Source organism: Chaetodon auriga, chromosome 19 (genome assembly GCF_051107435.1).
Source record: "Chaetodon auriga isolate fChaAug3 chromosome 19, fChaAug3.hap1, whole genome shotgun sequence".
Classification (NCBI taxonomy): Eukaryota; Metazoa; Chordata; class Actinopteri; order Chaetodontiformes; family Chaetodontidae; genus Chaetodon; species Chaetodon auriga.
This window is the reverse complement of record NC_135092.1, coordinates 2,724,389-2,748,436: the sequence shown is the minus strand read 5'-3', so window position 1 is coordinate 2,748,436 and position 24,048 is coordinate 2,724,389. Positions and strand designations below refer to the sequence as shown.

The 24,048-nt window shown below is 41.6% G+C and overlaps 1 protein-coding gene across 10 annotated transcripts in view; it reads left to right on the top strand.

Moving 5' to 3' along the window:
- The window catches only part of sptan1 (spectrin alpha, non-erythrocytic 1), a 35,882-nt gene that overhangs the window by 1,032 nt on the left and 10,802 nt on the right, over positions 1 to 24,048 (top strand). For 2 of the 10 annotated variants that reach the window (XM_076758573.1, XM_076758571.1), the window contains exons 2-32: positions 8,848 to 9,087; positions 9,363 to 9,488; positions 9,987 to 10,127; positions 10,682 to 10,962; positions 11,082 to 11,226; positions 11,328 to 11,482; positions 11,717 to 11,852; positions 11,991 to 12,092; positions 12,213 to 12,350; positions 12,845 to 12,955; positions 13,104 to 13,181; positions 13,302 to 13,457; positions 13,573 to 13,777; positions 14,617 to 14,798; positions 14,905 to 15,148; positions 15,263 to 15,385; positions 15,489 to 15,706; positions 15,946 to 16,038; positions 16,181 to 16,315; positions 16,859 to 17,007; positions 17,259 to 17,315; positions 18,530 to 18,728; positions 19,493 to 19,597; positions 19,687 to 19,719; positions 19,825 to 19,860; positions 20,452 to 20,499; positions 21,380 to 21,471; positions 22,468 to 22,612; positions 22,727 to 22,908; positions 23,076 to 23,175; positions 23,779 to 23,976. In XM_076758573.1, coding sequence (XP_076614688.1) covers positions 8,851 to 9,087; positions 9,363 to 9,488; positions 9,987 to 10,127; positions 10,682 to 10,962; positions 11,082 to 11,226; positions 11,328 to 11,482; positions 11,717 to 11,852; positions 11,991 to 12,092; positions 12,213 to 12,350; positions 12,845 to 12,955; positions 13,104 to 13,181; positions 13,302 to 13,457; positions 13,573 to 13,777; positions 14,617 to 14,798; positions 14,905 to 15,148; positions 15,263 to 15,385; positions 15,489 to 15,706; positions 15,946 to 16,038; positions 16,181 to 16,315; positions 16,859 to 17,007; positions 17,259 to 17,315; positions 18,530 to 18,728; positions 19,493 to 19,597; positions 19,687 to 19,719; positions 19,825 to 19,860; positions 20,452 to 20,499; positions 21,380 to 21,471; positions 22,468 to 22,612; positions 22,727 to 22,908; positions 23,076 to 23,175; positions 23,779 to 23,976 — 4,350 coding nt within the window. In that variant the 5' untranslated portion in view covers positions 8,848 to 8,850. Of the gene's footprint in view, positions 1 to 1,764; positions 1,970 to 8,847; positions 9,088 to 9,362; positions 9,489 to 9,986; positions 10,128 to 10,681; positions 10,963 to 11,081; positions 11,227 to 11,327; positions 11,483 to 11,716; positions 11,853 to 11,990; positions 12,093 to 12,212; positions 12,351 to 12,844; positions 12,956 to 13,103; positions 13,182 to 13,301; positions 13,458 to 13,572; positions 13,778 to 14,616; positions 14,799 to 14,904; positions 15,149 to 15,262; positions 15,386 to 15,488; positions 15,707 to 15,945; positions 16,039 to 16,180; positions 16,316 to 16,858; positions 17,008 to 17,258; positions 17,316 to 18,529; positions 18,729 to 19,492; positions 19,598 to 19,686; positions 19,723 to 19,824; positions 19,861 to 20,451; positions 20,500 to 21,379; positions 21,472 to 22,467; positions 22,613 to 22,726; positions 22,909 to 23,075; positions 23,176 to 23,778; positions 23,977 to 24,048 lie in introns of those variants that run through there. The other 8 variants (XM_076758572.1, XM_076758569.1, XM_076758579.1 and 5 more) reach the window with 6 other exon arrangements.

The window sequence follows — 24,048 nt, the reverse complement described above, 5'->3', positions numbered from 1 at the left end:
TCTAATCAGGCTGTGGTATTTCCAGCAGAGCACTGATGAAATATAGTTTGCATAAAGATAGTATAACTTTACAGTTTGCATGAAAATGGATGTAGACAGTAGAAACAGCTGGACCTCACATAACGTGAAGGCGCTATCTCACACCTCTGCAGCTGACTGTCCTGGCAGCTTTGTCAGGGTGGTGGCAAGTTCCTCACATATCAACTGCCCCTCCAGTCTTAGAGAGAATTTAAATAGAAAGCTGCAGTATACAGCCCACAAGACAGTGATGAAGCACCATGGGAGTCAAAGAGGTACCATAGTATCTGTGGAGAACACTCAGATCCCAAGCAAGGGTTTCATGGATTTGAGTGTATTAAATGTTCTTTGCCAAACATACAACCTGCAGTCCTTCAGTAAGCTTCAGAACAGTTGCTCATGTGGTGGGCATACAATTTATTTTAGGAGAAAAAAAAAAAAAACATTGGAAAAGTAACAATACAGAAACTTTTTAGTGGATTCATCTTGAATATATTGCGTGTATATAGTCTAAATGTTGCCAGTGTGCATTCACACTTTTAAATATTAAGGTCACACGTTTCGCAGGCCTGGGCCATGGCCTGAGCAGTTACGCCTTTTAATATGAGTATAGATTTATCTATCTATTCATCCGGGCAGTTAACTGACCTGATGATTTGTATTGTTGCATTGCTTTAGAGGACATATATTTGTTATTTGGCTCTTACACCTACGCAACGGATTGAAGCACTCCTGCAAGCAAAATGGAAAATGGCAGCAACAGGGAACATGAGAGTATTATTAACACAAACATTGATTAATGAGCCTTTTCTAAGCTCGGATAAACAGGACATTTTTCACCATCATTACATGTCAAATTGCAGTCAGTTTGATCAGACAAAATCGTATATGATGCGTGACTTATTGTTTGGTAGCAGTTGATTTAGACTCTGGGGTGATGAAGGGTGTTTACCCATCTGTCAGACCCTCAGGAGAATTGCATTAGTGAGCTTTGGCAGAACTACCAGCCTCTGCTAGAGTTCTGGACTGTGTAAGTAAGCACTGCAGGCTGACTTAATGTTGCTGTGATGCAGTAAGATGAAAGTGAAATGGGACAGCTCTCTGAGCCTGTGCTACAGTGAATGAAAACCTACATATTTCTATTTTTCCATTGTAACTGTAGGGTGACCATGACCCAAATAGAAAATAGGCTTCCATGTCTCCAGGGCTATCAGGGTTGGTGTTGGACCTGCAGATACAGCACAGCCTGCTAAGTCATTGTCCTGCTGGCATGAGCTACTTTACAGACATATTAAGACTGTTTACCATGGAAGACTCAGATTGTTTCCATCTCAAATGTACATTGATTGTTGATTATATTGACTGCTGAAACACTACCATGATGAACTTCAAGCATAATGCTTCCTGTGAAAGCGTCCTCTTATTCTGATTACTCACTGCTGATTGTTTCTTATTCATTGTATGATCAGTGTTATGCCCTACACAGTAGTCTACACAGATGCGCAACATGTCAACCTTTACTAAACCCAAACTCAAGGTAACATTCATGTTTGTCTCACTGTGTGCTTCTGTGTTTCTGTGTGCCTGTGTGCCTTTAAGTTCGTGTATGAAAGAAGATTCGAGAGAAGTGTAGGGCAGTGATGATGCTGTTTTGCTGAGTAAAGGGTTGGAAGAGAGCTGGAGGGAGGGGTAGGAGGTACAGAGCAGGGAGAGACGCATGGGCTGGGCTACATCTTGGCTTGCTCTTTTGTACAGCATAGTCACTGCAGGTGCAATGCGTCTGTTCGTGCTGCGTAGTAGATGAGACTTTGTTTCTTCAATCACTATCAGACTGTTAAGGAGTGTACTACAGATGTACATGCTGCTGCTAACTATAACTTCGCCACAAATGTAGCCCTCCGATCCGCCAAGATACAAGGAAACCTGAGGATCCAGACGAGAAAAATCTGATGTGTGTATCGTTTTGGTTTTGCGCTAGTTGTCCTGTTTTCATCCTGTCAAATTTTTATCTTAGATCTGTCAAACTGTAATGTTGGTTTAATTTAAATGTCCTGATTATTTGGTAAGTGGCTGATGATCTCAATGGTGCATGCGTTTGTCTGTTTTTCTGTTGACCTTAATTTATACTCAGCTAGGACTATCCTGGCTTATTATTAAATAACTCTATTCTCATACATTCAAACATCAAAATAGATGATGTTTGTTGATGGCTGATGATTTTTACTGCATGTCTTTTGTTGGTGTGATATTCTTTGCATGAAAATACAAGTGTGATCCTACCTTTATAAGAACAACAACAAAACTAAGGTAGCGTGATCCTATATCATGCATTCCAAAATCCTTCCAAAAACATTGAGATGAGTTTGCATACTCCTTGATGCCTGCTAGTTGTCAGCCTTATCAGGGCAGTGACAGGCTGGTCTAACCGACTGGACAGGAGCTTTTGTCAGCCTTTGCAGACCAAGACTCAGCAAGTATTAAGTATTTGAGTTACTGCTCTCATTGAGTGCTTTATAGAGTGTTTTATAGAACCCTTTTCTGTAAATTCTGTTTATGTAGATTCAATTTCAGATTGTATATTTGTTAATCCCTGCAGTTGGTTGCTAAAGGTTTCAAACTTGCTAAGTGATTGCTGACCACTTTTGCTTCACAATCTCGATTTAGCTATTTACAGTTATTGTGAATTTGTACATTACATATTTTGTCATACAGACTTGTAACAAATCTTCGGATGCATCTACTTTGATAAACTCATTCCTCAGTACTTGTTTCCTGGCTGGCCATGCTGTAAAGCAAATGGAGATGCAGCCAGCTGCTGGTTGTACATAGTTCAGTTTGAGGAAAAGGAAAAGATGTAGTGTAGTCAGTTATGTCATTGTTTTCATCATCCTCTCTCCTCTGTTCCTTAGTATGGAAATAGGCTTGCTTGGTCTCATGAGACTCTCCCATTTCCTCTGAATTCCTTAAACTTCTGTCCTCCCAGTATGGCGTCAGTGTGACAGTCATAACAGATGGTTCACCATAGTAACTGGGAGTAGCAAAGTGAATGACTTCATCCACTCCTCTGTGGACCTCTGATGATAACTGAAGATTTAGGGAAGGTCAGTCCAGTCTATTAATCTACTGGAAACATGCTGTGTCTCTGAGATGGAGTCTAATGTTGGGGTGTAGCCTTGCTTCATTGTAACAGTGTTTTAAATTACTTTACACATTCTGTACCTGGCAAATGACCTTCTTTCAGTAAGTGAATGCATTCAGACTGGAGTGCAACTTTAACATGCACTTAGGGTCAGCCTCTTGAATTCCACGGCTTATAATGGATTTTGTTATACGTCTATCAAATTGACCTCTGACCTCATTGAACTTGCACTGAGCTGTTGTTTACCAGGAAGGATGCATAGGCCTTGATAAAGGTTTTATGCTGAATAATGCTTTTAATGGGGTGAATCAATAGCCATTGCCCTCCATTCAACTACCTACACACTTAAGTGTTTCTCCTATCAGAGCAAGTTTTCTCTTAGCACTTAGAGGTAGCATGGGATCTACCCGTTGTCTCTAAATAGATGTATCTGTGCAGGACTGTTTGAGAAATGCCTGATTTGTTGTAGAGAAATTATGAAAGATGGATGCCCAGGCTATGCAATGTCATGATTGATACAGATTATTCTGATGATTAAAAAAGTCATTGGGTAAGAAAAGTATTTTTAAGAGCAAGAGTGAACAGAGAAATTAGGAGACCAGGTTTCTAGAATGAACAATTGTTGATTTCCGTAAACAAAAATATATTCAAATATTATTAAAGACCCGCTAAGACCCACTCCATTGAAAATATAGTTTTTGACCTTGTTAACATGTCCATATGGAGTTTTTCTGTATGCTTCAAGACATATTCATGAATGAAATATGCAGTTAATGCCATGTCTGAGTAGGGCTTGGTGGTATGACGGTATATACGGTGCAATGGTGAAAATGTGTCCACTGGTAGAGATTTGGCATCCACAATGGGAGCTATCCCTTAAGCTGTATTTATGCTCTGTCAGTTAACAGTGAATGTACTGCTACCCCACTACACCGCAAGCGAGTGGGCGAGTTGATGAGTGTAGCTGCTTTGCACTCTTTTCACTCTTTCGTTCACATTGCCTATATGTCCAAATACATATAGTATTGATATCAATGCATACACAGCCATCATTGCAGATGTGTCCTCCTCCTGCACACTCTACCCAAGTGCCACCCCTCACCTAAACCAAATGGAGAGCAGATACAGATACAGACAGCCAGGGTTTCATACTGCATGTACCTAAGGAACCAATCCCATCAGCTTGCAGGATAGGACTGCAGTGAATTGAGGGGTATCAAAGGAGAAGCCAAGTGTAGCTACATGTCAGTAATTAAGTTTCATAATTTTGAAAGCAACAGCAGAAGACGTGTTCTGTTTTCAGTTGCAAAGTTGCAAAAAGAGAAGTGTTGAGCCTTCAGTGTGTTACCAAATGATCTGAAAATCCAAGAGCCAGAGTGGAGCCTGCACTAGCCTTTTTCCAGAGTACTGTTTTGCCAAAAAAATTTATATCCATCCATTTATCCTGGAGACACTTAGCCTGCCAAGTTATTTGATGATTCATGTCACATGCTGACAGGACACTTCATATGACTCGAGGGTGTTGATTAAGAAAGCTACAGCAAACATTACTCAAAACTGTATGTCAGATAGCTAAACTGCTGATGATGTTTGTGTGTTTGATGAGCAGACTGGAACCTGTACGGTGGAGGGTTGGGTGGAGATAGAGGCAGGGTCTGCTTAGATTCATGCATACTGCATGAAGGCAAAGGTGTAGACTTACATTTTATATTCCAGTTGCTCAAGTTCCTCGAGTAATTGTTGCATAAAATAATAAAATACAATACAATAAAAAATAATTTTGCCTTACAGCCACCTTTTTTGGCATCATTTCCAAACGTTTGCTGCTTCTGTGCCTTTAAAAGTGGATAATTGGACTTTGGAAGGGTGATGACTTTGAGAGTCACATGCAACTGACATATTTCGAAGTTCCAGCCCAGCATTCCATTGTAAATATGCCTGTAAGAAATGGAAGAAGTGAGTAAGTGTTATATGACTATAGCCATCAATGGAATAGAAGCTGATAGTACTGCTGGCTGATATCAGTGTGTGTGGGTGTTTGTTGGAGTGAGCAGAAAGCCCGCTCAGAAGCAGCAGTGAGGTGAAGAGAGCGAAGCCGTTATCTCCTGATACAAGATGGGAGGAACTGTTATCACCAGTTGCAGGGCTGTATTTAGGGGTGTCAGAGAGCTGTAAGCAACTCTGCTCTAATTCTGTCTCATTTTCTAGATATTTTCAATTTAAGGAACCAGTGTGTAAGATTTATTGGCAGAATATGGCAGAAATGAAATATAATATTCATACATGTTTTCATTAGTGTATGTTCACCTGAAACTAAAAATTGTGTCCTCATTACAGTTAGAATGAGCTCTTTATATCTACAGAGGGAGCAGGTCCTCTTCCACAGTGTCCACCATGTTTCACTGACATGTTTCTACAGTAGCCCAGAACAGACAAACCAAACACTGGCTCCAGAGCCTTTTGCAGTTTTCAGTGTAGGGGCCACCAAAGGTTCTCTGACATGCTTGGAAAGGGAGGGTGAGGCGCGGGGTATTCACTTGGTTGCAGTCTGCAAGCTGACTGCTGTAGCTATATCAGATTGTTAAAGCTGTTGACATTGGGTTGAATTCAGATGGAGTATGATTTCTCAGGCCTTGGCCAAAATTTGATGAAAATTTTGAAACACTGTGTTTGTTTACATGAACATATGCTACGGGTAAGGTGTTTCGGGGCAACATGGAACACAGCGTTAAACTTGATACAAAGGTGATCAGAGACAAGAATTGAATTATTGTCTCTGATTGAGTTGCCTGGCAACCACAGCCAGTTGCATAGCTCAAGCAACTGGCTGTGGTTGCCAGGCGACAGCCAGGACTCAGTTAAAAATAAAAAGCCTAATTTAGAAGTAGGGATGAGGCGAAATCACTCTATCACAGTATATGTAATTTTACTTCACGATAACGGTATGTATCACGGTGTAGTAATTGTTTTGTAAATGAATTAAAAACAACTACCTCACACGAGACAACACTTAAGTTAAAAAAGAACAAAACAGTAAAGCTAACTTTCTTTAAAAATGGAAGCATCGAGGTTCCAAATGAGAACAGCAGAGATGCAATAGAGCTGCGTTATCGCTACCAACTGTCGCTCTCAGGAATCTTCCAACCTTGCGAGACAGCTGGATTGTTACATCACACTGCCTGCCCTAAATATAGAGCAACTATATTCTATTAACTCCCCACAATGTCTGCAGAATCAGGTCCAGACATTGTCCAGAGTTGTCCTGTCACACTTGTAGCACATTTTTCTGTGTCAGACACACTCTCACTGGAAATACTAAAGGTGAGGGAGTCATTAAATTCCACTCTTGTTACTATCAGACTTTCTTTTGATCCAGATATTTATTTGTCCCTATTACCCCTCAATGCATATGGTAACTAGCCCTCTTTAAAGCATAGTCATGCTTACATTGAACTCATGTCACATGGTTGTAAAGGTGTGCTGTGTCATTCCAGTTTTGAAACTGTTCACACCAGATGGCTTTGAATGTCTTTTGTGATTTTGTGATGTGAGAGTAATTTCACATTAATATTTGTTTGTGTAATTTTCTGTAGGTACATTCTGGTTTGAACAGATGTTATTAGCATTATCACCCAGTACAGTAGTGTGCCATTACACAAATTGAGACTAAATAGATGGACAACAAGTTCATGCTAAGTGTCAGTCAGCATCTAACGACGCTACCATGCAGATGGCAAAAAAATGATCCCAATCATACAAGTATGTGTAACCCTATGGAGTGAAAGACAGAGCAAGTTTCAGGTACATTTGTCTGTCTCCTATTGCTGACATCACTGAGCGGAATGAGGCTGAGGTCAGTTAAATCCCTGAGATGATTGATGCCCTCTGTGAACTGGGGCAAGTTAGGAGATGGGGGGAGGGGCGTTGGCTAGCATTTTGAGTGGTCAGTTTTTTTCAGGCAGTGGGTTGATGCCTCTAATCGGCTTACAGTATATTTGGTGATACTATATTGTGTGTGTGGGCTCAGTGGGACGCTTGTGTGTCTGGAAAACTAATGATGCCTCTAGGGACCAAAGCATCTCTGTTCTCTGGCTCTGGTTAAAAAGCCCCACACTGCTGACTCCACTAATCCTCCCATTGAGTGCAGACATGGACCAGGAGGCTGTCCCATATCTATTGCTTTTTGTCTCACTGTCTGCAGCATCAACAAAAACCCATGTTCATCTACATTTGGGCCTGACACACTCAACACACACCCCTAGCCCCACCCCGATCTCAGCTTGGATGTCGGCTATTATGTTCAGGGTTTGGTTGACCTTGGTGTAGTTAGACAGATCAATATCTCTTTCTTTGTCTTTGTGTCTGTCTATTGATGGATTAAGTCAGAGAGCTCTTTTGAATTTCTCATTGATTCAAGCCACCAGATAACCACAGAGTGAAAGTTGCAATCTGGTAAAACCATCAGCAACCAGACCTTAATTAGCTTCACTGATAATTTCTTTAATTTTGAATTTCTGAATGGTTTTCATTTTCAATGCAGCCCATGCTCTATTGATAGCCTCATTACTAGAAATTAAGCTGGTGTGGGTGCCTGTTCAACATCGAGGTTCATAGCTAGACATTGCCCACAATTTGAGTCCATACTGGCCATGGGGCCACAGGCACAGTGGACAGAGAAGCTGACTGCTGCAATCCCATTGTGTAGTGAAGCCTGGTAACTGTTCGAATGCATGAGGAATTTCCGCCCCCACCCCTCTTTGGTATTTTACCATTTCAGCTGTTGGCCCCTTGGCTGCTCAGCTTGAGACAGGATGGGGGATTTTTGTTTAGACAAACAGTCTTTTGCTCTATATCCTGCCTCATAGTTTCAAGCCAAGTTTCTGTTTAAGGAGAAGTTGTAGAAGTTCAGGGTCCTGGAGACACATACAATGCCCTCTCTCTCCTTTGTACTCATTGAAAATAGTTGTGAATAGATTTGAGAGAAACTGCACAAGGCATAGATAGAAATGTCAAAATGAGTGTGATGAGCCTTATTGTATGACATTTTCTCCAGCTGGGTAATGTGTATAAATGGTATGGCGTCTTTTGTGATTCAGAATTGTAAAAAGTGAGGATTGAGTGTAACTTGGAGAAAAGCCTGCATTGTTGGAGGAGTCTGTTCAGATATCATGAATTATACACAAACCTATTGAAATAGACACTGCAGGAGGAGCTATCTTATTGTATAGACTAGATTGCTTGTCTGACATCTCCCATTATTGAGCCAGTGTTATCCATACAATGTTAATATTTAGGTGGCATGAGCAGGTGAAATGTTAAAATTATCACCTTAGGGGTGCCCAGGTAGCTTACCTGGTAGAGTGTGCACCCCATGCCTTGATACTGTGACTTAATCACAGTAGCCCATGTTTAATTCCGACCTGTGGCGCTTTGCTGCATGTTGCCCCCCCTGTCCCCCAGCCCTCTGCTCTGTCACTGTCTTTTCAACAAAGGCAAGAAACCCCCCCCAAAAAAGTCACCTAAATAAATTCATTTGACTATAATAATTCACCTACTATGGCTGCTTTTCTGCACAAATCTGTTGAGCTGTCATTAGTGTAATTAAAACCAATATAGTAAAAAAAAAAGAAAAAAAACCAAAACAATTTAACCCTGAATTTACTTATGCCTTATCAATGGTGTGTTTCCAGAAAATGGACACTGCAGGGGTCAAAGTGCTGGAGACAGCCGAAGACATCCAGGAGCGCCGGCAGCAGGTGCTGGACCGCTACCGGCGTTTCAAGGAGCTGTCGATTATGCGGCGACAGAAGCTGGAGGACTCTTACCGCTTTCAGTTCTTCCGCCGTGATGCAGATGAGTTGGAGAAGTGGATCCAGGAGAAGCTGCAGATCGCCTCTGATGAGAACTACAAGGACCCCTCTAACCTACAGGTTTGACAGCCTGGTTTTTATGTTTCTCTGTTCAGTGTTTTACCCTATAAGACTGTTAACGTGAAACTGGTATCGTACCAGAGTTCTCAGTTCACAATGTAAATAAGCTTTTGTTCATCTATATTTTTAAGATGCCATCAAGTGTTTGGTTGAGCCTTCGCTAGTTGTAAGCTCTTGACTACAGCAGAGTTTTTCAGTATTGTTCTCATGTGTTTATATGTTTATATACCATATTTTTTTTTGATGTTTTCGTATATCATATGTCTACTACACAGGGTAAACTGCAGAAACATCAGGCCTTTGAAGCTGAAGTTCAGGCCAATGCTGGGGCCATTATCAAACTGGACGAGACTGGAAACCTAATGATCAGTGAAGGCCACTTTGCCTCTGAGACCATTCGAGTAAGGCACACAATGATGAAGATGTGATCACAAATGTGCATATTTTCTCGATATCCTGTCCACTGTTAACCTGCTCCATCTGATTTAGTCCTACACGCCTTACCGGACACAACAGAGACCCATAGTTACAAGTGTCAATATGGCTGAGTATATACAAGTAGGTGTTGAGCTGCGGTGGACGATGCGTGACTCTTGAGTGCTGTGCAAATTCTTCCAGATCAGCTCTTCACAACAAACTATCCCCTCTTGGCATTCTGTTGTCAGGAAATTGACTGACATTTTCTTGCATTCATGTGGGTCAGCTCATAAGGAAATGGTGCTTGCGGAAATATTTTTGGTTCGAGGTGGTGTTTTCAAACAGATAGCTTAGTAGATCCCTTTAAAACTCTTGGAATCACTTTTCTAATTTTGATACAGATAACAAAATGTCTCAATTAATTTTCTGCTTTACACTGACATTCAAAAAAAACATCCCTCCCCTTCCTTTCTGTGCATTAGACTCGTCTCGAGGAACTACATCGCCTGTGGGACCTCCTGCTGCAGAGGACCAAGGAGAAGGGCATGCGTCTCCTGCAGGCCCAGAAACTGGTCCAGTACCTGCGTGAGTGTGAAGATGCCATGGACTGGATCAGTGACAAGGTTCGGTTTGCATTGGCAAAATGTCACAAAAAAAGAAAAATGGCATGTGTGGAAAATGTTGCTACTGGAGAGAACAAGTATTTCATATATTTCTGAGTTGTGGAGCATTCTTTTCGTATTTCCTCTTTCTTCTAGCTATTTGGCAGAATCAAGGAAATGCTGTTTCCATATTTGCTCTTCAGCTGCTCTAACAAAAACAAAACAAATCTGTCCTCATTTGAAGGAAATGGCAATTGGATTTGGAAGCTAAAAGGCTTTAAGATAGCCTGAGGATAATTATATCAATTAATCTGAACGAGTTATGACAAATGAAGTGAAAGCTAAGTGTTGAAGTTAACTGAATTGTGAGGTTATCCAGTTCAGTTAGTCGTAGGAGGGATAAAATTGTGCCTGTTGTTAAAATGTTACAAATCTTAAAGTGTGCCACCTTGATTGACATTTTGACTTTTTGATAAATTACCTTATTCATATTCAAACCTTTTTGTAAACCTGACTGTTTACATGAAAGGACTTTGATATTCCCCTCAATGTTGTTCATCCATTTCCACCTGTAGGAGGCCATGGCCACCTCTGAGGAGTTGGGCCAGGACCTGGAGCATGTGGAGCTCCTTCAGAAGAAGTTTGAGGAGTTCCAGACTGACCTGGCTGCCCACGAGGAACGTGTGAATGAGGTGAATCAGCTGGCAACCAAGCTGATACAGGAGGCCCATCCCGAGGCTGAGCTCATAGTTCGCAAGCAGGATGAGGTCAACGCAGCCTGGCAGCGCCTGAAGGGTCTGGCCCAGCAGAGGCAGGGCAAGCTGTTTGGGGCTGCTGAGGTGCAGCGCTTTAACAGGTAACCCAAATCAGACAACATGGAGACAACCTTTGCTCACTGTGTGTGCAATGTATATGTAAGAAATGGCATTTTGACATGGTGTAAATACAAAACTGTGTATTTGATTCCAACTACAGGGATGTGGACGAGACCATCAGTTGGATCAAGGAGAAGGAGCAGCTGATGGCCTCTGATGACTTTGGTCGTGACCTGGCCAGTGTGCAAGCTCTGCTTCGCAAACACGAGGGTCTGGAGAGAGACCTGGCTGCCCTGGAGGATAAGGCAAGAACGTGCACTACTGAATGTCCACATGTATACCGTCAAGTTAAAAACTTTTGTAAACTCTTGCTGTATTTCTCCCCTTTTTCCTCTCTTTCAATCAGGTCAACACACTGGGTGGAGATGCAGAGCGCCTGCAGCAGACACATCCCCAAAATGCCTCCCAGATCCATCTGAAGAAGGACGAACTGGTCACCAACTGGGAGCAGATTCGCACTCTGGCCGCTGAACGCCACGCCCGCCTGAATGATTCCTACCGGTAAAATACCAGACACAGCTTGGTGATAAACTTACTTTACTTGTTTGTTCGATAGATCAAATATGCTGCTGATATTAAAAATAATAATAATAATATGAAAACTGCTTTTCCACATAAGATATTAACTCAGTGACATTATAGAGGGTATATAAGGCCGCACTAGAGTGCCACACTGTTAAACATTTCTCCACAGAAGTCTGCTCACTTCTGCCCTCTTGTGACAATCTCTTTCAGTCTGCAGCGTTTCACTGCTGACTTCAGGGATCTGACCAGCTGGGTGACAGAGATGAAAGCCCTGATCAATGCTGATGAGCTGGCCAATGATGTGGCAGGAGCTGAGGCTCTGCTAGACCGCCACCAGGAGCATAAGGTAAAATCTCTGAAAACACACAAGGTCCATTAAATTGGCCATAACTTTGTCCTTTTAAAAGCTGAATACAAACATTTATTTCACATGTAACAAGAAGTAATGTGACTCTGTTAAGTGGTTTTCCTTTCTGTTTCCCAGGGAGAGATTGATGCCCATGAGGACAGCTTTAGAGCCACTGATGAATCTGGCCAGGCCTTGCTCAATACGGGACACTATGCCTCTGAGGAGGTCAAGGAAAAGGTAGGACCATGACAGCCACCAGACTGTACTTTTCTGTTATAGTATCTTACTGTATCTATACCAGCATGCACAATTACCATGTTCTTACATTTCATATTTATAATGCTGTCTTGTGTGTAGCTGGGCATCCTTTCTGAGGAGAAGGAGTCTCTGCTGGAGCTGTGGGAGGTTCGCAGGCAGCAGTATGAGCAGTGCATGGACCTGCAGCTCTTCTACAGGGATACTGAGCAAGTTGACAACTGGATGAGCAAACAAGAGGTACCTGACACACAATCTGACACCAATACCTATTCTCAGTACAGAATTACCTCAGTCAGTGCATATTGTCTATTCTGGTACTATGAACTATGATAGATAAATCGTCTTCGTAGGCTGTGTAGACTAACACGTTAGGGGCGGATTTCATGCACTGTTCGTTTTTCATTCGTAGGAGATAACAACAAACAGCGTGCCTAATTTAAATAATGTTTTTAACATATTAAACAAGCGAAATATAATGAGATATTTTCAGGAATGATAGACAAGATGTTGTAAAATAATAATTTAATGAAAACCCAATTTCACCAATATTTTCACTTTCGACCTATTTTCACGTTTTCCTGGAAAAGTGCCAGCGCGACATCCAACAGGTTTTCCCAGATCGCATCACAAATGATAAGCAGCAATGCAATGTAACAAGTGGGGAGCGACAAAGAGATGCAGAACCTGTGTGATGTCACAGTTTTTAATGTTGTGTGTTGTTCATTGTATAGGCTTTCCTTCTGAATGAAGACCTTGGTGACTCCCTGGACAGTGTAGAGGCACTGCTGAAGAAACATGAGGACTTTGAGAAGTCACTTAGTGCCCAGGAAGAGAAGATCACTGTAAGTTACTCCAGTTTGTCCACTTGTGTAATTCACTTTCCAGTCAGAAAGTTGTATAGTCACAGCCAGATTTTATGCAGTTGCTTCTATAGTTGTATTTTTTTGAAATAGGATACACTTTGAATCTCTATGTGTTGCATATCTCCAGGCCCTGGATGAGTTTGCAACCAAACTAATCCAGAACAACCACTATGCCAAGGAGGACGTGGCTACCCGCAGAGATGCTGTAAGTACTGCTGTCAGCTGTACCATGAACACTGAATGCTAAGGTAGCAGCCAGTATTTTGTCATTTCTTTCAGTGTGAACCAAAAGCAACATGTCTTCTCTTCTGTTGCACATTTACAGCTGCTCAGCCGCCGCAACGCCCTGCATGAGCGTGCTCAGTCTCGTCGTGCTGCCTTGGAGGACTCTTTCCACCTGCAGCAGTTCTTCAGGGACTCTGATGAGCTCAAGAGCTGGATCAATGAGAAGATGAAGACCGCTACAGATGAGGCTTACAAGGTAGCTTATCAAAGATTTTTCCATTTTGAAATGTCTTTGTAAATAACAATGTTACACTCATTGTTTCTGATCTTCCCATTCGCCAACCTCTGTGCCTCTGCTCTCTTGACAACAGGACCCCTCCAACTTGCAAGGCAAGGTGCAGAAACACCAGGCTTTTGAAGCAGAATTGTCAGCTAATCAGAGCCGCATCGATGCCCTGCAGAAGTCTGGCCAGGAGCTGCTGGATGGAAAGCATTACGCTTCTACTGAGGTGGCTGGCCGCATGGAAGAGGTCAGCTCCCAGTGGAAGAAACTGCTGGAGGCCACAGAGCTCAAAGGTACTGGCTACAGGAAAAGCTTGGGTCCACCAATTTTTCACTGACCTGAAGATTATTTATGAATGTATGGATGTATCTATATGAATAGACTTGATTTCATCTATGTCTTAATTTGATATTGTCAAATGTCAAATTTTCAATCAAATATAGCAGTACTATGGTACTAGTACTGCTAAGTAATTTTAGATTTTAAAATAATTGATTTAAAATTAAGTAATTTTAAATCAATTATTCTGATTGATGTCTCATTTTTAATGGAGATCTGAGAACAAGAAACATTCATAGTCAAAACAGCCACATGACCAATATGCTGTAGATTTTTTTCAGGGCTGTACAGTGCAATAAAACTGTAAAAACAGCCTGTGAATTCACACATCCAACACCAAATCAAACAATTTCTTGGGAATGTCTGCCATATTGGTATAGGGAAGCTGTAGCTTCTTATGCATGTAAGTCTGCCAAGGCAGGAGGTCTGTCCACAATAAAAATCATCCTAACTCCGTGAATTTCCTACTGATTTTCAATCAACTTGGTTTATTACCAATGTCAGACATGTATTTATTATACAGGATACTTGGTCAAATTGTGTGTGTGTTTTCATGCCAAAACACTTAATCTTGCTTAGATAGTAACAGTAATATTTCTAGAATATAATATTAAACTTACTCAGGTGTAATATATGGATGTTTTGCATAGGAAGAGGTGTAATGTCCCTGCCATTTACTATGATATAAAAAGCAATTGACTGAGAGTGGATCCCTGTAGCACCCCATTACTGATAGGAGCACAGTCTGAGCTGAGTTTAGATTGTAAATTTGCTGTCTGACATTTTATTTTAGGCATCAAGCTCCGTGAGGCCAACCAGCAGCAGCAGTTCAACAGGAATGTGGAGGACATTGAGTTGTGGCTGTATGAGGTGGAGGGCCACCTGGCTTCAGACGACTATGGGAAAGACCTGACCAGTGTCCAGAACCTGCAGAAGAAACATGCACTGCTGGAGGCTGATGTGGCTGCTCACCAGGTACTCAATGTCTTATACCAATCATGAAAGCATATCCGATACCAACTGATGCTACAGCTTTTTGGTACACAGTGGAATAACAAATGTATGAATAATTCTTTCTCAGGATCGTATTGATGGCATAACAATCCAGGCGCGTCAGTTCCAAGAGGCTGGACACTTTGATGCTGACAACATCCGCAAGAAACAGGAAGCTTTAGTGGTACGCTATGAAGCTCTGCGTGAGCCCATGGCTGCACGCAAGCAGAAACTGTCGGACTCTCTCAGGCTCCAGCAGCTGTTCAGAGATGTGGAGGACGAGGAGACTTGGATCCGTGAGAAAGAGCCCATCGCTGCTTCTACTAACAGAGGTAAAACTTACAGGCCACTACATTTATCCAGTACTGTAAAGTGTAAAACCACCACCCTCAGATCTTTATGGTGATTGAAGTTATAAAAAAAGTTTCTCATGCTGTCTTCCTTAGGCAAAGACCTGATTGGTGTCCAGAACTTGCTGAAGAAACACCAGGCCCTGCAGGCTGAGATCACCGGCCATGAGCCTCGCATTAAGGCTGTCACCCAAAAAGGAGAGGCCATGGTGGAGGAAGGTATTCAGTTAAATTCCAAGCTGTGTTTGGCGTTGTCTCTAAGATTTCTGTAAGTGAAATATTGTCCCAACGTGCAAAATGTTCATCACTCTTGTGTTCCCAGGGCACTTTGCTGGGGAGGATGTGAAAGCGAAGCTGACTGAGCTCCATGGACGCTGGGACACACTGAAGGCCAAGGCATCCCAGAGGAGGCAGGATCTGGAGGACTCTTTGCAGGCCCAGCAGTACTTTGCAGATGCCAATGAGGCCGAGTCTTGGATGAGGGAGAAGGAGCCTATCGTGGGGAGCCCAGACTATGGCAAAGATGAGGATTCTGCTGAGGTACATGAATGGACTGGTTTTATCAAAATGTTGTCTAAGACATTGCCATACATTTATCATGTACTTGTTATTAAAATATACAATATACCTGTATCATTTCTATATATCTGTACTATATATCATCTTTTTGTGTTTCCACCCTCATTTTGTGCAGTAAATGTGACACGATCAATCCTCTTGTTTCTGTGTATGCCTTTGTGACAAATGCACTTTGAAGCTGAATAGTTTTTCTCCCGCAGGCTCTGTTGAAGAAGCACGAGGCTCTGATGTCTGACCTGAGTGCCTACGGCAGCAGCATCCAGTCCCTGAAGGAACAGGCCCAGTCCTGCAGGGTAAAACTCAGTCCTTCTTCACACTTTAGCCTCAGCTCTGCACATGTGCTCAGCTCCATGGGAGTGATTTTGAAATGAAACTGTCTTCGGATTAAACTGGGGGTTCAAAGAGGTGACTCAGAATTTTTGTTTCACTGAACAGCAACAAGTGGCGCCAACTGATGATGAGACTGGTAAGGAGCTGGTCCTGGCCTTGTATGACTACCAGGAGAAGAGTCCCCGTGAAGTTACCATGAAGAAGGGGGACATCCTGACCCTGCTCAACAGCACCAACAAGGTACAGATAAAACCAGTTCCGTGTACAATAGACAGTCTGACTGCACCATGAACTGAAGGCAGAAATGAACCTGACCAGCTGAATATGTATTGAATTGGAGATCATGTACATGCTGCTTGGAGTTTCAAAAAGTTTCAAAAATGAAACTTAACCTTGAGGAATATTTAAAAAAATTCAAGACAACAAATTAAGCCAAACTTTCTAATGCATCAGTGTTAAAAGGATAAGGCTGGTGAAAAGCAACAATATGTATGTCTCTCTATCTCTCAATACTTTGACTTCCCTAATGAAAGAATAATAGTGCAACAGTTTTAGTAGTTCTTGGACAACAATATAGTCCTATAGCACAGCACAAAAGAGTAAGATATACAGTATCAGAGATTGGAAAGTCAGACACTATTTATTAGATCTCATTGGACCTGTTGAAACAGCCGTTGAAGGACTTACCTAAAAACAGTGCAGTAACCAGTAACAAAATGATGAAAGTATCTCATCAACATCACTTGCTTTAATTACTCCTTCTGCATCTCCTCCTTGCTGCAGGATTGGTGGAAGGTGGAGGTGAACGATCGTCAAGGCTTTGTTCCTGCTGCTTATGTGAAGAAACTAGACCCCACCCAGTCCTCTTCCAGGGAAAACCTGCTGGATGAGCACGGCAGCATTGCACTACGCCAAGACCAGATTGAGAATCAGTAAGAAACCCTCAACATAACCTGTTCAGTTTATCATCTGAGTGCACTTTACTAACTCATTTCTCCTATTCCTCTAAGTGTTCAGTCTTTTCTGTGCACTTTAACCCTTCTCTACTTCCGTCAAATCATATTCTCTGCTCAGATTTTTAACACTAATGACCTTGACCCTGGCCTCTTTTTCTGTCTTCTTGCTGTACTTAACAACTTAATCTTGTCTTGATGTGCATTCGCCTTGCCTTGCCACTGAGCAGGCTTGTCACCAAGGAGGCCTGCAGTGTGTCTGTACGCATGAAGCAGGTGGAAGAGCTGTGAGTAGGAACCAGCGTCCCTCTGGGTGTTCTTGTGATCGTGATGCCACTAAATATCATCAGCAGTTTTACATCCCTCCCAACCCCAAAAACCGTCAAGTTGTGTAAAACTGTGTCTACTTCACCCTTGTCTTCTATTCAGTACAGGGATAGAAGTACCTGTGATGCACACCTTTCCCATCTTTGTCATCCCAGGCTTTCCTATGGATGTTCATGTCATAAGCTGTTCTGTTCTGCACGTATTGGGCTTTGATTCATTTTTGTATTGTGTCATTCTGTCCAAGCCTCAGGGTGTTTGCCAAAGAAATTAGCTGTCATAATTGCTAAATAATTAAATTGCTATGATGCTAGTGCCTCAGAGATTCATGATTGAAATCTGCTGGGTCATACATTGATCTAGGAAATGTTATTCAACATATAGACAAACCCAGTATTTGATAAAAGTTGATTTATAATGACTTCTTACTCATTATACATCTAAAGTGTTGCTGTGATTAATTTTTGTGAAGCAAACGTTTTGAAGCTTAATGAGTCTAGTATTCTATTCTGTAAAAATGTTAGCAGCTGTGTCAGTCTCGGTGGGTTGCACCCACTATAAAACGCTGTGAGGACACCCTATGTCTGCTCATGAGGCATGTGTGGACAGGCATATCAGTGTTTGAGTTGACCTAAGATCTGTCTGAAAAAAATATGTTATGTTATTTTTCTGAGAGCATGAAATGAGTTCATTTCAAAGGGTTGCAGACTTAGTGACGGCATACTGTTTCATATCAGGATGTTTTCCAAGTTTGAGTGTTTGCCTAGGCACTGAAGTCAAGTTCTTGTTGCTTAAACAATCAGAAGTTTCTCAAGTTAATGGCAGCAGTTTAGGGCTTCAACAAAAATGAGTGTTTTCATCATCAGTCATCATTATCATTATTATTATTTTGGATTGCTCATTTTGGTATAATATGTCAGAGACATGGCATGACTTATTGTTTATCAGAATGATTTTCTACACTCTTTCACTACAGGAGTGATAGTGCAGTTTTGATTCTGAGAACAATCAGTTTTTACCCAAAAAAAATGAGTCATCACTGGCCATAAATGGAACTTCCTGGCAGGCAGATTCTCTACAGTCATTTTTCATCTTGGGCCATGGTAAAAGAGGGATGATAAGTTTTGAAGACACCTTAGGTCATTTGATTTGATTATGTGGTTGCAACTCTTTCAAGGTATGGTACTCTGTTGGAGCTGGGAGAAAAACGCAAGGACATGCTGGAGAAGAGCTGCAAGAAGTTCATGTTGTTCCGCGAGGCCAATGAGCTCCAGCAGTGGATCAATGAGAAGGAGAGCGCCCTCACTAATGAAGAGGTTGGCTCTGACCTGGAGCAGGTCGAGGTCCTGCAGAAGAAGTTTGACGACTTCCAGAAGGTAATACCGCTCACGAACCAAAGGCATGACATCACATCCAGGTTACCCTCTTTTTCTCAGTGTATGACCTGTTATACATATATTTTTGATACGTCACATCAAATCAAAAAACTCAAAGTACTACTGGTACCCGTGTCAGTGTAACTCGGATTTGGCCATATCCAATAAATTAATAAAATTCACTAACATTCTCTCCTAACAATCATTTTTCCCATTTTTGTTGCTGTAATCTTTGATTTCGAAGAACCTGTCCAACATTCAGTCCTCTCCACCCGGCTGATGTCTGAACTAGAAACTACCCATTGAGCCACCTTTGTACTTTGTACATATTCGATTTCTGTTACGATACAGTCTTTATTTCAACATATAGAGTGAACCACATAAAATACTGTGGGGGGAATATGTTCGAAGACTGTGTTTATAGTTATTTGCACACTTGTCAGTGGGATTTTGAATTTAATAGAATTTTGAAGTTTTCTTATTCCTGCAACAGAACATGGATATTCTGGAAAAAACACCTGAGCTAGTTAATATTAGCTTCTTGTAATGCGACTGTATAGCTTGATTCTAATGTCATTTTCAGAATGACATCATGTTAGGTCTTTAATTGATTTGTAAGCAACTAGTGTAACCTGATCTTGAGTCCCAGTGCTGATATTTCTGCTTGTGTCTGCTTAATGACACTCTTGCCTACTGTGTGTATTTGTTGAGAGTATTTGCACATGTCTCACAGAAAGTGTGTGATTTTCTTTTGTGTTGCACAGGACCTGAAGGCCAATGAGTCTCGCCTGAGGGACATCAACAAAGTGGCATCTGAGCTGGAGTCTGAAGGTCTCATGGCTGAGGAAGCCCCCATGGTTCAGGCTCAGGTACGTTCCCTCCCTGGCTTAACTGTTTGAGCCATCTTCCATGCTTCGGCTTTGCTTTAATGGAGATCGTGTTTTTTTTCCATTTACAGCAACAAGAGCTGCTTGGTGCTGCTCCTGGCAAAGTTGTAATCATTTTTCTAACTAACATACATTTTGCTTGATATTTAAGAAACATTTCAAATGTTGCAGCAATGAAATTTATGTATCATGCCTTATTTCTTGAACAGGATGAAGCTGATTCCAAGACTGCATCTCCATGGAAGGTAAGGTTCTTCTAACACTGTTAATCTATATCAAGAAAATACATTCAAACATTTAGTTGTTTTATGTATTTTTAGACAAAATGCATCAACTGCAAAGATTTGACAGCCTGTCAATCTTGATCTAATACTGTATGCATGACTGTTCAGCATTGGGTTGATGTTGGATACTAGTGTGTCACTTCCAGAATTTACTGCAATCATGCTAAATGAGACATTTCACTGGCATGGGCTTAATGCTTCATGTCGTCATGGAATATGATGAGATATTGATATGACCGCTGGGAGCCTGGGAACTCCCAAGCCTTTTTCAATATCCCATAAATTTAAAATTACGTCTCAAGATGTCTCAGTCATTTACAGATATTTTGTTTGACTCATTATAATTCAATGTTTGGGCCTGGTTGACTGGTTCTGCTCTAGCCATGGTTGCAGTGCTTATGTCCTGACTGGTGTAAAGTCTTGGTTGGTCTTGGGAGAAGACGAACCATGGGAGTTTCCAAAACACTCTTGACTGGTGTGGTGTTTTTCTGTTTTTGTCCTCCTCCCTTTCTCCACTTCTTTCTGCCATGTTTCGTTCACCTTTGATAATAGAATATACGCTTGGCTGTTCAAACAACGGCTAACTTTAATACTATCAAGGTAAGATTAACTAGTCCATCCCAGTCGTCGTTTTGAATCGTCTCTCCCGTAGCTCCTGTCCTGCTTTGTGATCAGAAAACTAACCCCGTCATCATCGTCTCCATTTTGTTGTCACATGATCCATCTCTTCCTGTTCTTTGAAACCTGACTCTAACTAGTTTTAGGAGTGTTTGATTTTGTTTGATTCCGTCTTAGTTCCCAGTGCATTTCTTCACCTTGTTATCACACGTGAATGATTGTTGGCATGTTGCATAAATTATGTCTTGAGCATCCTTTTGCAGATCGTGACTTTTTGCTGTTACTTTCTTTGTCCTCATATTCTGTAGTGTTCTTACCGTGCACCCAGTCCTGTGCATCTCACCCCCGTCATGCACCTGCCTTTATTTGTCCATCACTGTCTGTTCCTATCAAACACACTATGCAAATCTTTCCTTGTCGAGTTCATACTCTATTTGCATGATTATATTGCCACTGTAGTAAAGGAGGAAGTTAGAGTAGAGACCTTTGATGTTTCTATTTTCATCCTTCTCTTTATCTTATTTTCGGTATTATCAAGTGGGTTTTCTTCTCCATCTTATCTTACATTCATTTTTTATCCCTGTTTTTATGTTAATTCTGTCTTATGCAATATCTTTGTTTTAAAGCACTTTGAGCTACAATTCTTGCATGAAAAGTGCTACACAAATTAAGTTTAATGTTAATGTTATTATTACCATCACTTGATGAGTTCCTTTTTAATTAATGGCTTGTTAAGTTCGCGTACTGTAATGCAAATTATTGCAGATTCAAACACCAAAGCTAGAATAAACAAGCTGGATAAGGGCTGAATAAACACTGACGAGTGAAGAGTGCAACTTCATCTTGATTGTTTTATGTGTAGGAGCTGAACAATCGCTGGCGGTCACTGCAGCAGCTTGCTGAAGAAAGGAGCAACATGCTGGGCAGTGCCCACGAGGTGCAGAGGTTCCACAGGTAAAAAAAAATAAAAATTGGATTTGAGACAATTTAAAGCAAGCCTATGTTATTTTGGTTGAAAGTGACCCCTGTGGCGAAATGAAGCTCTTACAGGATAGCCTGGTTCCAGACCTGTGAATTTCCATCATATCTAATTTTGTCAGTGATGAATTCAGTGTGATGTTGCTCACATTGACAGCTATTTCCAACAGTACAGGATCAGTGGAAGCTGTTTGGGCAGGGTTAGGAATGTACATCATCTTTTATACATATCGTTCATTCTCAAATAGTGACTTAGTTTATGCTGGCCACACCCTGGCTATTATTTAAGACTCATGATTTGAATACCTGTTTTTCCAAAACAATTTACAGTAGCCAGCCTCCTGGCTACATACATGATAAAATGTTGACAGAACTATGGTGACGTGGATAAATGAGTGTCATAGACCAAGCAGTCAAGGCACACGGGAACACAGGTTTAAAGTTCAAAAGTTTCCCAACCAAGATTTATCTTGTGCAACTGCATTAACAGAGATATTGGGCCTTAAAAGAAGCCAACAGCATAACCATACTTAAAAATAAGGCAAGCAAACAAGATGTTAACGCCAGACCTAACAGAGTGAAATAAGAGAGAAGCATATACACTGGCTGATCCAACAGTAAACATACAGGGGAGCACAATATAGACAGTAACTAAAACTGTTGTGGGTCTTGGCTTGGACCTCTGCATAACTCTGGTAACTCAAAGGTGAAGAGAAATAAAATAATATAACTTAATTAAACCAACTAGGAATATGACAAAACAGTGTGAAGATGTGTGCACTTCATCAGTGCACTGTCAACGGTGCCAATAAATAAATTATAACCCAAACAAACTGGTTTGTTTTTAGCCTTCAGCTGTGTGACTGGAGATGCAATGAGCTTGACACAGTCAGACAAAAAGATTCATGAGATTCATGATTAAGATTATGGTGTTTACAACATTTGACCGAAGTTGTGTTTGTGCCTCCTCAGGGATGCTGATGAAACTAAAGAGTGGATTGAGGAGAAGAACCAGGCCCTCAACACTGACAACTATGGTCATGACTTAGCCAGTGTCCAGGCTCTGCAGCGCAAACATGAAGGCTTTGAGAGAGACCTGGCAGCCCTGGGCGATAAGGTCAGATTGTCTGTTTGTCATTTATGTGAGATTGTAGCTCATTTACAACAAAGTCTCTGGTGAAAATCTATTTCTCTTGAGGCTTTTACTGATTTGTCATGATGTCCTACCCAGGTGAATTCTCTTGGGGAGACAGCGGAGCGTCTGATCCAGTCCCACCCTGAGGCAGTGGATGACATCCAGGAGAAATGCACTGAGCTGAACACTGCCTGGAGCAGCCTGGTGGGACGTGCTGACCAGCGCAAAGACAAGCTTGGCAACTCCCACGACCTGCAGCGCTTCCTCTCTGACTTCAGGTTAGGAGAAAACAGCCAGTGGATGCCACTGGGTCTGATTTGTTGTTTTGGTGATGAACTACATTGAAAATAGGCAACACTTTTTGGGAAAAAAAATGTCAAAGTGTAAGAAATGCGGGTCAGATATGTGCAGTATTTTCTGGCTATAACTGTTCACCTGTACACAGAGATTTGATGTCCTGGATCAATGGTATCCGAGGGCTGGTGTCCTCAGAGGAGCTGGCCAAAGACGTGACTGGAGCTGAGGCCCTTCTGGAAAGACACCAGGTACTGAATTTTTTTTATTTATTGTATTTTTTTTCTTTTTTTCTTTTTTTTAATGCCTCCATGACAGAGACATCTGTAGCCTGAGACATTCCATTTTCATGAACACAATATCTCAGGAATGCCTGTAGAAAATGTCATACATCTGGCACAGGCGTCCACTGGATTCTACGATGAACCAATTAGAATTTGGTGGTCGAAGGTCACTGTAACCTCACTAATTATTTTTTGACCATAACTCAAGAATGTATATGCTAAGTATGAAAAATCTAATTCAACTGTGTAATAGGATGAGATGATGAAGTAAGGACTTTTTATATCCAAAAGGTCAAAGGTCAGCTTCACTGTGACATCATAAACACTTTTCTGTCCATTATTCAGCACCATAACTCAGGTTCACTTCAACCACCAAAAAATACCTTTTGTTAAATTCTTTTAAAGTCTTCACTACATAAGATTCTAGACAACTGCAATTTGGCTGGTTGGCAGAGGCATACTACTGCAAGACAGTCATTCTTGTTCTGTACAAAATTACAGATGTCTGTGCAGATTTTTGCCCATCAGACACTCTCCATCCATTTTTGTTTTCTTGTTCCATCTTCCCAGGAACACCGCACAGAAATCGATGCTCGGGCAGGTACCTTCCAGGCCTTTGAACAGTTTGGTCAGCAGCTGCTGGTGCGAGGCCACTATGCCAGTCCAGAGATTCAGCAGAAACTGGAGGCTCTAGACCATGAGCGTGCTGACCTGGAGAAGGCCTGGGTGCAGCGTCGCATGATGTTGGACCAGTGCCTCGAGCTCCAGGTAACAGAGTGTCGAGCCATGACGTGACCAGTTAGAAATGATTATTACGTTGTCACTGACAGCTGTCATTGA